The 14,094-nt window shown below is 28.4% G+C and overlaps 1 protein-coding gene across 1 annotated transcript in view; it reads right to left on the reverse strand.

The window, feature by feature from the left end:
• The window catches only part of LOC113386171 (zinc finger protein 878-like), a 6,895-nt gene extending 4,600 nt beyond the window's left edge, over positions 1-2,295 (reverse strand). Inside the window, exons 1-2 of the mRNA XM_026623970.1 lie at positions 1,223-2,295; positions 1,003-1,142 (exon numbers count right to left, since the gene is read on the reverse strand). Coding sequence (XP_026479755.1) covers positions 1,003-1,142; positions 1,223-2,295 — 1,213 coding nt within the window. The remainder of the gene's footprint in view (positions 1-1,002; positions 1,143-1,222) is intronic.
• Positions 2,296-14,094: the final 11,799 nt, after the last annotated feature.

Here is a 14,094-nt window from a genome sequence, read left to right on the forward strand (position 1 = left end):
TATATTGAATTTTTAATTAACCGTGAAGAAAACGTATCAATATCCATTCCTGCAGATGTGCTAATTCAAATCAAATATAATCTTGATTGCAGTCTCCGATTAGATTGGTATTTGCAATGACTATCGATAAGTCTGAAGACCAAGTTCAGATTTGGTCGTACCGTGTTCTTCACATACAAAATTGTTTGTGATATGCTTTGGAATGGTTAACCCATCCAGTGTGCATTAGGTACTCCTTTCACTCTTATACCGCATACTTAACATTCACAGAAATTTAGTTTTTTAGTACATGGAGGCCAATGGTTAAAAACTGAGATCAAGATTCAACATTTCAATTTTATTTCTTTCTATGTAATTGAATATTTATGGAAATTGATTATTTATTACATAACTGAAACGTTTGTTTTTTTGCAGAGCATTCAGTCTTGTGTAGTTAAATTACGAGTAAAGAAGTCAAGCACTGCACGAATAGGTGAGTGAGATATAATTTTTTTAAGATACAAATATATAATATATGTATATATATATATATATATATATATATATATATATATATGAAATATATAATTCTTTTTTCAAAAAGCAACTCCTTTAAAGTGCACTGTAATAAATGTAGCATAAATAAATTATACATCAGTTTAGTAAATATCTAATATATTTTTATAATATGGGTTATATATAATTACTATTAATTATTATGATTACAAGTACATTAAACATTTTTGAAAAATTAATTACTATATAAAGAATTCATAAAAATAGTCGGTTAGCTATTAATAATATCTATTTACCAAACTTTACATTTTAAATATCTACTACACTAAAACTATAATTTATTAAATAACTTTAGTATATCTATCACAACATTTATCAATGACTTTAATACATCTAAACAAATACAATAATCAAGTTAGAAGTGGTTAACACATAGTATGTGTTAGTTAATAAAACTGAATACTGATAAAATGATAGATCACAATAAATAAATGATCATTTATTTACTTTTTTTCTCTACTAAATTCTTCTTGATCGCATTACTGTGCGTTTTGGTATGTCTTCTTAGACTATTAAGATTTCTAAGATATTTACCACAGATGGTGCATTTTAACACGGATTCTCCACTATGCGATTTCAAATGTTCTCTGAAAAGAGTTAATAAAAATAACAATAGTCAGATAGTTTTATTAGATGATTTAATTTTATACCCATATTTTAATAATACCTCATAGATGTTTCTTTACGATAAACTTTCTGGCATATTGGACATCTTGATTTTCCAGTTGCAGATTCATCAGATTCGTGTTCATGAGTCTTTATATGTCTTTTAACTGAACCCGCATGGTTAAATCCTTTGCCACATATATGACAATAATATTTAAGTTTATTTGTTTTTATTTCTTGGCACTCATGATTATTCTGTTCTTCACCAATTGTTAGCAATAGACCACAAGTAGTACAGGCAAGCGATTCAGGCTCAGATTTGTCAATCGACTTCTTTTTTTTTGTAATTTGATGCTGCTCGACATAGTGCCTATCATAAGTAAGTTTACAATCAAATTTCTGTGGGCAAACTGTACATGGATAAATATATTCTTTCGTTAAAAGTTTTATTTTCTGAGAATTTGGTTGCTGTTCATAACTAGCTAACTTGTTCTCTTCGAGGTGAAGTAATGAGGCAGTGGTAACTGCTTGTAGTTTCTCAATTTCATGCTCAACTCTTGAGTTATTATTTTCATCATTGTTATGATCTTTGCAATGTGCTTCATATAATAGCTTATCATGAAAAATCTTCGAGCACACAGCACAACGAAATGTTATATCAACAAAATGTTCTCTTAGATGATAACTCATTTCTTTTGGAGTATAAAACGTTTTTTCGCACGCCTGGCATTTGTAGTACATCATGTTTTTATGCATATTTACGTGTCCATTATATTCAGCATCATCTGTAAATGACACTTCACAATGCCTACAAATGTATTTATATTCCTGAATATGCATCACCTCAATGTGTTGTTTTCTGCTACAGGGATTTTCGAAGGCTCTATAACAAAATAAGCAAATATACTTTTTCTTGCATTTTGACAAACTATCATCCCATATTTCAGCGTTTTGTGGCAAATATAAAGAATCGTAATGAACATTTGCCTTGTGAAATTCCGTTGAACGTATATTTAAATTCGGGTCGATTGTGCTATTGAGTCCGAAGTAACTGTCAGTCAAACCTATGTCAGCACTGAAAGCGATATTGTACATTTGATCATCGATTTCGTTACCGAAAGGGATTGATGACATTTTCGTTATTAGTTAATAATTTTTGTTATAATTTTTATTGTTTATTTATTTAGTTTATTATATATCTAGTTAAAATATTTTTTTACCAAAAATAAATGACGCGCAACCGCCTCTTTTTTGTTTAAAATAAAGTTAGCGAAAAATGGTGGGAAAATCTCAAAGGCATAAATATACATTACCAACATAACAATGAAATATATTTTCAGTAAGGTTTTAATTAATATGATCATAGACAATATAATAATTGAATATGATGGAGTTTCGAATTAATTTTTATAAAAATTCATTTAAACATCTGTGAAATTAAAAAAAAATATTAGAAACTTTAGGGAAATCAGCGGACGTTGAAGTTAAAAATTTTGAACGCTATCGAAAAATTTTCTAACTATATGCTATGGCGCCTTTTTTTATCGTTTCATAAATTTTAAGATTACGTCTCATGACATTTTCATATATAAATTTTGAATCATATTTTTGTGTCAAAAATATAAATTATAATCATATAGCAAGGTATTGTTGAATAATGACAATAAGCCATTTTCACATTTTATTATTTATTATTCAGGATTGTTTTAGAGATTAATATAATTAGCGTTTGATTTATTCAATTTGTGTTTCGTCGTAAACAATTACATCACCGGATTTACACATATCAAATATAAATTGCGTTTCTTTAAGATATGTATTGCAATTCGACAATAGATTTGATAATTTTGATTAATGAACTTTTGTCCGGCGTATTTTTATTTTAATTTTCTACATGAGTTTGGCATATGGGTTTATTACAAAATCGTTCCAAAATACTTCACGATTTTGGAATCATATTTATCTAACAGAACTTTTCAAATTAAAGAAAATAAAGAACGCTTCCCTCTCAAACCAATTCATTCCGGTGTTCCACAAGGTAGTGTTCTCGGTCCAATATTGTATCTGCTATTCACGAGTGATATGCCGCTAGATTCGGCTTTAACAATAAGCACATATGCTGATGACATTGCCATTACCCCAAATCATAAGGATGTGATAACAGCTACTTCTTTACTTCAAAATTATCTGGCGAAGATAGAACTATGGCTGGATAAATAGAACATAAAAACTAATGTTAAGAAATCTCAACTCCTCATCATTTCATTGAGAAGCCACCCAAGGCCTTATACTTGAATAATATTGTTATTACAAACCGGGAATCCGTAAAATACCTAGGAATGCATATAGAGAATAAACTAAATTGGAAAACGCACATTCTAATGAAAAAGAAACAAATAGATTTAGAACTGAAGTAAATGAACTGGCTCTTGAAAATAAACTCTCGTTTATAAAGCTATGGGGCTTTATTCAAATAATCCAGTCGAGAGAGCCCAGAACAAAATACTAAGAACGATGTCCAGGGCTCCATGGTTTATGACCAACCACATGATCCATAAGGACTCAAACATTTCTTCAGTAGCGAAAGTCATCAAAAAAGGAGCTTATTCTTTTAAGACAAATTGGATGCACATGTTAATCCTGAAATGCTATTCAAATAATACAATCGTGATAAATTTCCACTATACGAAATTCTCAGTAGTTTCTGCATATTGCATGAATTTTTAATTTTCCGGAAGAGTTTATATTTTTGGCATTCTAAAAGTCATTCTGTATCAATGATACCAACATTGTATGACTGTATGTGCATATGTAATCCAAAATTTGAACTTACTCGACGTTTTCTCAAAAACGGCTGCGCAGATTTTAAAAATTTCAAAAGCATTGTATAAAACTCTATATAGAGACTCACGTTTATTAGTAAAATAACAAATTAGTTTTGTATGATATATTTTGTATGATAATTATTTATATTCTTATTGTTAGAAAATATCAATAAGCCATTTTTTCATTTTATTGCTATTATTTAATATTCAAGATTAATTTATTTCATATGCCTCAATATTTTTGTCATCTCTGGAATGCTATAGTGTAATATGAAGGCATTGCTCGAACATTTGATATTTGAATCGAAGTTGATTCAAATTCAAGAGAGTTCAAAATCGTCACCTTAATTGATATTTGCAACTATAACAAACATGGTTTTGTTTACATTGTTTCATGAATCGATGTTGCTATACCAAACAGTGCCAGTTATTATTTTACATATAGTTGATGTTCGAGATTTTCCGCAAATATTCGTTTACGATCGTGTACCTGTACAAGCCGTGGAGTTTGAAAATGAAGGAGAAATTTTAATTAAAATAAATAATTCTAATAAAACTATACTAAAGATTTCTAAACTAGAAACTATAACAAACTGAAATTTTGATTTAATTTATAATTTATAATTATTAACAAATAGTTAAACTATATTATAAAAACTGTAGTCAGAAAAATCAAATAGCACAATTTCAAAAATATATGGTATCACCGAATACCGAAAAATCTAATTTGATATAGGAATCCAATTGGATTCAAACATTTCACGATTTAATTTGATTTCAAGTAGAATTTTTCAACTTTTCAACTTCTAAACTTTAGACTCTAAAACAATAAAATGGGGATTATAAATACTGATCAAACTGAGTAAAGAAAATGCTCATTTTGATCAAATTAGGTGAGGTGAAAACGTTCTTAAAATCCCTATATTTAAAAAGATATTTTATAGTTTTTTTTATAATGCGCTACTATTTTTGATCTTTAAATTTAAATAAAAATATATTACTAATAAATTTACTATATAATTTATTCATCATGCAAAATATACTGTATTCATATTTTGATACAACATAACTATTAATTTGAATACATTTATATCAATAAAAGTTATGATTGACTTAGTAAAGTTCTGTTGGGGTTTTTCGTAATTAAATGTTGAAACTTTTTTTTGCTGTTTTGCTGAAGCTTTGTATAACAATAGATTTTGCAGTCTGAAATAACATACTAAAATATCATAGGCGCACGATGAGCCGGTGAAATATAAAAATTCATCAATTTTTAAAATGTTGTTATGCGCTTAAGCGATTCTAATCAGAATCTATGCCGAAGCATATGTACGTAGCTACTGATCACAGTATACGTCAATAAACGGATGAAATGAAATGTTTAAGAAATTAATTTAATTTGTACAAATGCAGATATTATGTGTATTTGAATTTGAAAGACATCAACTCGAAATCCTATTGATTATTTTTATTGAAAGGGAAAATTTTATTTTTGAATTAACGGTTGAATATTGTACCTAAATGGCTGAATCTCAGAAAGTTCATGCAACTTTCCTTAAAGCAAAATGCTGTTTACTAGTTACAGCTAAAGTTTTGGTTGTTGTCATTCCGGACAATTGTATAAATAATTGTTTTATAAAAAATATTAGTTGTCTTCAATAAAACCATACAACTGATTTGTAACTTCATATGTAGTAACAATTTAAAAACATTTTGTTCATGTATTTGTAGTTATTGAAAATGAAAAGATTCAGTTGAATTATTTCTTATAAACACGTTGAAAAAGTTTTGCAAAAGAGCAAAAGGTTCTCTTTTATTTAAATTAACATCTCGCAAAAAAATCGAAAATGAAAATTTTTATATATCTTTACATTTCAAAGGTTTCTGAATATTTTGGCACTTCTTAGAAAAAATGGTTGTGTGTTTGTGTGTGCATATGTGTTACTTAGTTTTTAAGGAAACGAAGCGTCCGATTTTAATAATTCAAAAAACATTTCACTTGTGTTGACAAGATAAAGAACTGATAAATTTTTTGAAAGGGCAGGTCCAGCAGTTATAGACTCTCAATAAAAATAAGTTAAAAAAATGTCATTTGGCGTTCAAAAATGTTTATTGGACATATATACATCAAATTATCAGATATTTTATAGAGATTTTAATAATGCGCACACAGTTTGTGTAATTTTTTTTGGGTTCCGTACCAAGATTTTTAATTACGTTACGGGAAGTTCCAGCAATTTGCCTTAAGTCACGATGCTATGCACCCCATTAGTTTCACGTTATATTGATTTTACTACATCCTCATATTTTTCATGGATTAATACTTTCCTTTATTCATTAGCTTCGCGGTATAAAACTATTCTATGCCGGTCATTACACCACGTGAGATTTACCAAACCGGTTTATACACAACTACATTGCAGTACCGAACGTCGGTGTTCGCGCAGTATCGACTATGCGGCGAAAACCTCAGCACAATCCGCATACTTTGTAATGCACACGTGTGCTTACGGGAAAATAATATGACAGAATTTTTACCGCTAAACGGATTACGTTAGTTTCCGAAAATTCGGTCACTGTATGTGTCAATCAATTTTTTGACACTTCCCTCGCGCAAGTTCCGATCGTTTCAAATGGCGGACATATGATTTGATTTATGTTACTGTAGTTGATTAGAAAATAATTTAGTGGAAATAGTGAATACTGTGTTTACTTTTAGTTTGTTTTAATGTATTTCCCAGTAGTGAAATCAATATGGCGTGATATGTAAGCGCGCCTCGTGTGTGAAGTGACGTTTTTCAAAGTGACGTGTAGGATGTTAGTTTGAAAGTTTGACAACTGTTTTGATTGGAATTGAGATTTCTGTACCTTCCGGTAAGCCATTCAATGTTATAAAATTCCCCAGTCCTTTCGAATAATTCACATCATTTATCTAATTTTAATAATAATTCATTATGAATAAATAATGTAATAATGAAAGTTTCATAATTACAACTTCTATTAATACTTGCTCCATATTAATGAACTACGTTCTCTATAACGCAGTTGTATTGTCATTATTAGTGGGTACATGATGATGTTGTTTATAGATTTGAATTTCATAGCAATTATTTGTATTTATTGGTCTTATCTATTGATAGAAGATTAATATAGAATTAAATTCATTTTTATTCTGGCCCCAGTAGTGTTCTGGCTTTTTTCCTTGATGTGTTTTTTCCTCTATTTGTTTTATCATATTGTCATTGAGGTTGACTACCGAAGATATATCAAAATATGAAAATACACGTTATATTTGTATCAAATAGATTGAATAAATAATGAAATGATTAAAGTTTCTTAATTACAACTTGTATTGAAATACTACATTCTCTATAACGCAGTTATATTGTCGTAAAAGATATGTGTTGTTGTTTATAGATCTTATTTTTTTACAAATATTGTATTTATTAAGCCATCGCTTTTGTTATTCGTGTATATAATAATAATGAAATAATGAAAAGTTCATAGTTACAACTTTTATCAAAATACTATACTTATAAGGTGACCATACGTCCCGGTCACCTGGTGGCCTGGACGGTCCCGGATTTCCACCTTGATATTTGCCCCGGATTGTCCCGGATTTTTGTGTTAAAAAAGCCTTTTACATTAATCACATTGAACTTTTATTTTCAATTTCACAAAAATTATGAAAACGAATGAACCATTATTGAAAAAAAAAATTCAAGACATTCAAAAAGATATAGATCGAAAAATATAAAATAAAAATATTTTTTTTTGCATAGTTTTATTGTCAATCAAAATAATATACATTTTTTAAGACAATATGATGTTGGTGTTAATACATTTGAGAGATTATCTCCTATGAGATATCTCTATTTTTTTTTATTTGAGATCGTATGGCATTTTTTTTTCAATTTTCGTGTGGGATATTCCTCGCTTAACTCTTTTAAATAAATGTTTGGGTGACCTGGTAGTTTTTCGTGGTATTTTTTGCTCCTTTCTTTTATCATCTCATTAATAGTTTTTATTTTTAGGTCTTTATGTAGGGTGTCATTTGTAACATACCAGGGTGCGTTCACAATGCATCCTAAAATTTTCGATTGCGCTACTTGTATTTTTTTTTATATTTGAATTGCTTGCGCACGCCCATAGCTCAATGCCGTATGTCCAGATTGGGATAATTATTGTTTTATATAAAAGGAGTTTGTTTTCATAACACATATTTGAACTTCTCCTTATGTAAAAAAAAATAATATTACATTTAATCGAATAATACAGTCTCACTGAAAGTCCACACTTTTTTATTACGAGTTATGGATCTATTTAAAAAAACTGTTTTTTATTGCATCATAGTATTTAAGAATAACTCTAAACCCCCTCTCTCTTTAGCATAACTAAAAATTCCTGTCCTGGTTTTGACTTAAAAAAATATGGTCACCTTATTACTTAACACGTTCGCGGACAGTAACAGTTTCAGCAAGATAAAAAATAATTGACAGTCATTTTATTTTTAAATATCAAATATACCGTGCATTACAATACTATCCAAAACAATTCTTGATGAGTCTTATTATAAGTTTCGAAATATTTCATATGTTTTGTTTAAAATGCTTCAGCATATGTGTGTTCTAGTTTCTGTATATGCATATGTAGGCTTATCCATATTATGCTTGTGTTGTGTTTTCTGTTGTTATTTTTTGAGGTTATGCATTTGTCAAAAGTATGCAACCAGCTTTCCAAACGGGATTCTTACCAGTGCGTTCCAATTATTGGGTTCACACGCGGTGGATTCCAATTGGAAATTTATCGATATGTTCAATTCACGTTTGCACTAATTGAAATCACACTCTCTCTAGTGATAGTGAATGTATTGTGAATAAATGAAATAGTAAAATTGAAATTATCAATACTAATTGATACATTCTAATAATAATATAATCTCAGCTTATTTGGAATGATTCTTACGAATTTACTGTTAAAAATCGTGAAATTTACAACTATATATAAAATCAAAGTCACTAGTACAAATCTATTTGATTTTTCAAATTTATTAACTTCCCAAAGGAGAAGATTATGTTTTTATCAAAAAATCCGACTCTCCAATTTCAAGTTTTCTCGACGTTTCAAGCCATTCTGAATCGAATGAGACCACATTTGGAAAAAGTGTGTGTGTGTGTGCGAACAGATTTTTTGCTGTAAAAATAATAAATAAAAATAATAAATAAATTTCAAAATTTTAAAAGTTATTCGATGTATCTCGATGAGGACCAGCCTTTATCAATTTTGCGCGACGATCAGCTAGCCGTTTTTTTGTAAATAGCAAAAAAGTGAAAAAAATTTCGTCCACGTTTTAGCCCTCCATTCCGAATCGATTTTAAAAATTCAAAAACCTTTCGAAAGATATTGGTTGGGGTCGGGAATCATGCTGATTAGTTTTTGGTAAAGATCGGCCGGTCCCCTTTCTTGTAATAAAGTGTTAAAATATATTTTTTTGACGATTTCTATGATTTTTTTTACGGTAGATACCATAGTCTTATAGATCATACTAAAATATTATGGCTCTACAACAAGTCGTTTAATTTTAAAAATTCGTCAAAGTTTGCAAAAATTAGTATCGGTTTTAGACGTTTGTCAAAATTAGAACTTTCATCGACGTGTGATCAAAAACGCCTGAACCGATTTCAAAAATTTAGAAGCCAATCGATGTATCTCGATGAGGACTAGCGTTTATCAATTTTGCGCGGCGATCAGCCAAGCCAATTCTTTGTAAATAGGAGAAAAGTGAAAAAAACGTACACGTTTTAGCCCTCAATTCAGAATCGATTTTAAAAATTCAAAAACCGTTCGAAATATATTGGTTGGGAATGATACTGATTAGTTTTTGGTAAAAATCTACCGAGCCATTTTTTTGAATTTTTTTTTGCCGATTTTATGAACCTTTTTTGGCAATAGATATCATGGCCTTATAGAACATACTAAAATGTTGCGGCCTTACAGTAATGTTAAAAATTCATCAAAGGGATGTTGGGATGTGATGAGTTAAACATTATCAATTCATTAAAATTTATAATAATAAGATCAAATTTAGGGCATATAAACTCGTCTGTACAATATAATTAAAATAATTACAGCTAATTTAAATGTGTTTGAAAAAAATCTATTCTAAATCGCAATTAGATTTAATTGAAAGCAATAACTTTATTTTTGAAATAAACAGTTGAAAACTTTATCTAAATATCTAAATTTCAATTTGGATTGAATTCAATTCAATTCTAACACATTTCGGGAAGTTCAAGCAACTTAATGAATGCGATTTTCAACTAGTTTTAATACATTTTGTACTTGTATTTGTATTTACTAAACATCGATCAACAAATTCATGCTCTTTGAAAATATAATATTTTTTACAACAACTTTTATTTTGCTTCGATTATTTTATGACGGGTGACATAAAATAAAAATAAAATTAAATTATCAAATTGAAAGCATATTTCACAATTGGATAAATTATCAATATGGGTAATTGTGAATTATTTATGGTTGTCGAAATAGACAATTAAATGCTTTCTTGTGGTATTTTACAGATTGATCTCAAAAACCAGATTTTTTTTTTTTTAAATCTTGTTTCAAAAATGTAGAAAATATTTGAATATATCTTAGAGTTTTTATACTAATTTTATTAAAATAGACAAATTATTACAATCCCATTTATTTGTTAACAATTAGTTCAATCTAACGGTGTAGTCAAAGCAATGAGTTAGGTTTAATTCATTACATTCATTAGCCTTCCAATTTGTTAAATATAATTTTTATTTATAATTAACTTTTGATTTGTTCAATAATTAATTAACATTATTGCTGACTATCTAAGAAATTCCAATAAACCGGATACATGAATACCTGTATTGTATTTCACAGACGAACAGAAAAATAATGCAAATAAAGCGGTTGTCCTCCAGCGGATTTCTATATGAGCTTTTTCTTATATGACTGACTTGAAGCAATTTATTTTTAAATAGAGTCTAATAAAACTCTTATTAGACTATCGCCTATTATAGAAAATTATTTAATGTGTACCTTTTTAATTTGACAATGCCAATTTTTGAGTACATACGATTTAATTAATATAATATGATATAAATATGCTAAAAATATAATACAATATAATATAATATGAATGCTATATTATGAACAAAGAGGGATTTTTAACAGACACTTACTCAGTTACTAAATGTGGATGGAAAGTTGATCCTTCCATTTTCAATAGAATATATAATTCAAAGTAATATAAGTTATTTTTCTTATGCAATTGACATTGAATTTCCAACAATCATGTTCGTGTACATTAATAATCTACGATTGAGTTGAATGCATTATTAAAAACATATGTACAGTAATTTAGATAATTGATGATGTGCGTCAAGCAACTATTTATCATGTGCCATATGTTTTATTGATAACTGGAAAAAATTGTTTACTTCATTATTTACATAACGCCGGTAATGGAAGTTTGAATTGTGTATTATTATGGGAAGACAAAAATTATTGACTATACATACTCTTGATGTGAATAATTGCTATATTCATTAGACAATAATTTTTAAAACTATCTGCAAAAAAGAAAAGTAAAACTGTAGGAATAAAAATATGGGCTTAGATAAAAATTATTAAATAATAAAATTTATATTAAATATAAATTATGAAATTTTTTTCTTAATCTGTTCTTGGTAGTGCGTTCTAGCTTTTCTTCCTCGATGTGATGTTTTCAGGCTAGCTGTTCAAAAAAAACAGAATCATTTGACTATTGATAGTGATTAGGTCTCATCTATTGATAGAAGATTAATGTAGAATGAAAGTCCTATTTAATCTGGTATCCTTTGTGTTCTGGCTTTTCTCCTTGACGTGGTTTTTCAAGTTAGGTTTAGATTTAGATTTGTTAAACTTACAAGATTTTACATTGTTAAATTAAAATAAGTTTACAATTTTTGAACATAATAGAATCATAATTGAATCAAAATAGAAATACAATGAAACAATGCTGAAATAATTTATTGTCCAAGGATTGTTATTATGTCTCTATTTAGAACATGTTTGAAGATGAATTTCAAAAGATTCAGTCCTGTAGAATCCTATATCTTTGCAGAATTCCTTAAGAAGTTTCACTCTTTCCACTCGCGCATTGTAAAATTTGTATGTATTTTGTCGCCGGAGCGGCGGCATCCGAGTGGAAAGGGTTAAAAGCTTTTCTGAAAAGGTTCTGAAAAAACTATATTAGGATGCCCAAATGTAAACCCAGTTTATTGTTTAATACTGTTAACTATGTCTGGATGGCTGTATTGTATAAATGTTGGTATGAATGATGGTATGGATCTATATAAGATTAGCTATTGGTGAATGATAAGAACAAACGAATATTAAATATATAGTATCTGAGGAGCAGTTATAAAGAGATTATTGTGGAGTACATATAGTATAGTATAGTATAGTATAGTATAGTATAGTGATATAGAGCATCTTCAAAAGATTCAGTACTCTATAAGTCTATATTTATTTAGAATTTAGAATTTCTGAAGAAAAATAGGTTTTCCAAAAATGTTGCTATAAAAGAATGTCCAAATGTAAACCCAGATATTTGATTTCCGAAATGTAAACCCAGTTATGTCTGGATGGCGACGTTGTATTGTATGAATGTTGGTATGAATGATGGTATGGATCTATATAAGATTAGCTATTGGTGGATGATAATAACAAAAGAAAATTGAATATATAGTAGCCTATGCTAGTAGCATTTATAGAAAGATCGTAGTGAGATACGTATAGTATAGTATAGTAAAGTATAGTATAGTATAGTATAGTGATATAGAGCATCTTCAAAAGATTTAGTACTCTGTATTTGACTCTATTTGTTTTATAATAATGTTAACTATGTCTGAAATGGGACGCTGTATTGTATGAATGTTGGTATGAATGATGGTATGGATCAACCCTTAGATTATCTTATATAGATCCATACTAGATAGAAGATAAGCTATGGGTTGATGATAATAACAAAAGAATATTGAATAAATAGTAGCAGATGAACAGTTATAGAGAGATCATATAGTGAGATACGCATAGTATAGTAAAGTATAGTAAAGTCAGCATAGCATTTAACAGAAATTCAAAACTGTCAGTAGTATAGTATAGTTATATAGAGACGAATAATGTAATTGAGAGAGTTATTAGTGACAATAAATTAGTATTTTGAAACAAAGTGTATTATTAATAGAGACGTTAACAATATTATCATTGGTACTGACTGCCGAACATATGTCGATTAAAAATTAAAAATTAAATATTGCCATTAGACATACAACACACGTTCTATCGTTACATTTACTTTAATTATTCTTCAAATTTTATTTTTATCAATAATATATTCCCCGCCATAATTAAAAATAACTAAGCTAAAATTTGATAAAAAATTTACTCTTGTTCTTGACCGAGTGGTAAACATTTGCGCTGCTTCGTGTACCTTCTATTCTGGTTTAAAACTGAATTTTCACAATTTAGTTAAGTTGTTACCTGGTGTGATCAATTTTTAACGTGAAATGAAGACTAAAATAAGAATTGTTTATCCAATGTTAAAGTATGACTTTTAACACAAAATTATGATTCAATTACAAAGAAGAGAAATTGCTTCAGAATGTCAAGAGGCTGTTGCAAAATCGTATGCGTCATGCAACATACTATAGAAAGGAGTGCCCAAGAATTTATAGCATAATATTATGTTCGCGAATTCCCATGAATGAATCTAAACCATAATTTAACTATTTGCATCTGTATAAGAAACGGTATATTTTTATTGTATCTCATTATTTGTTGAAAATTTAAAAATGAGATATTTCACATAGGCGAGAGCTTTATTAGACCATTTATGGAAATAATGATTTTTTTTTATAAAAATGTACTTTTTATGTAAAGATAGAACTTTAGTTATGAGAACGAATTTCTCATGGTAGAAATAATATGAGTTGTAATTTATTAGTGTAACTGTTTATATCATCTCTTTTATAATGATTCAGGATTTGCTGCAATTACAAGTATTATTTACTTATTTATTTATTAG

This window comes from Ctenocephalides felis, unplaced genomic scaffold (assembly GCF_003426905.1).
Source record: "Ctenocephalides felis isolate EL2017-DRISC unplaced genomic scaffold, ASM342690v1 CF-g0.4_SCAFFOLD_03571, whole genome shotgun sequence".
Lineage (NCBI taxonomy): Eukaryota > Metazoa > Arthropoda > Insecta > Siphonaptera > Pulicidae > Ctenocephalides > Ctenocephalides felis.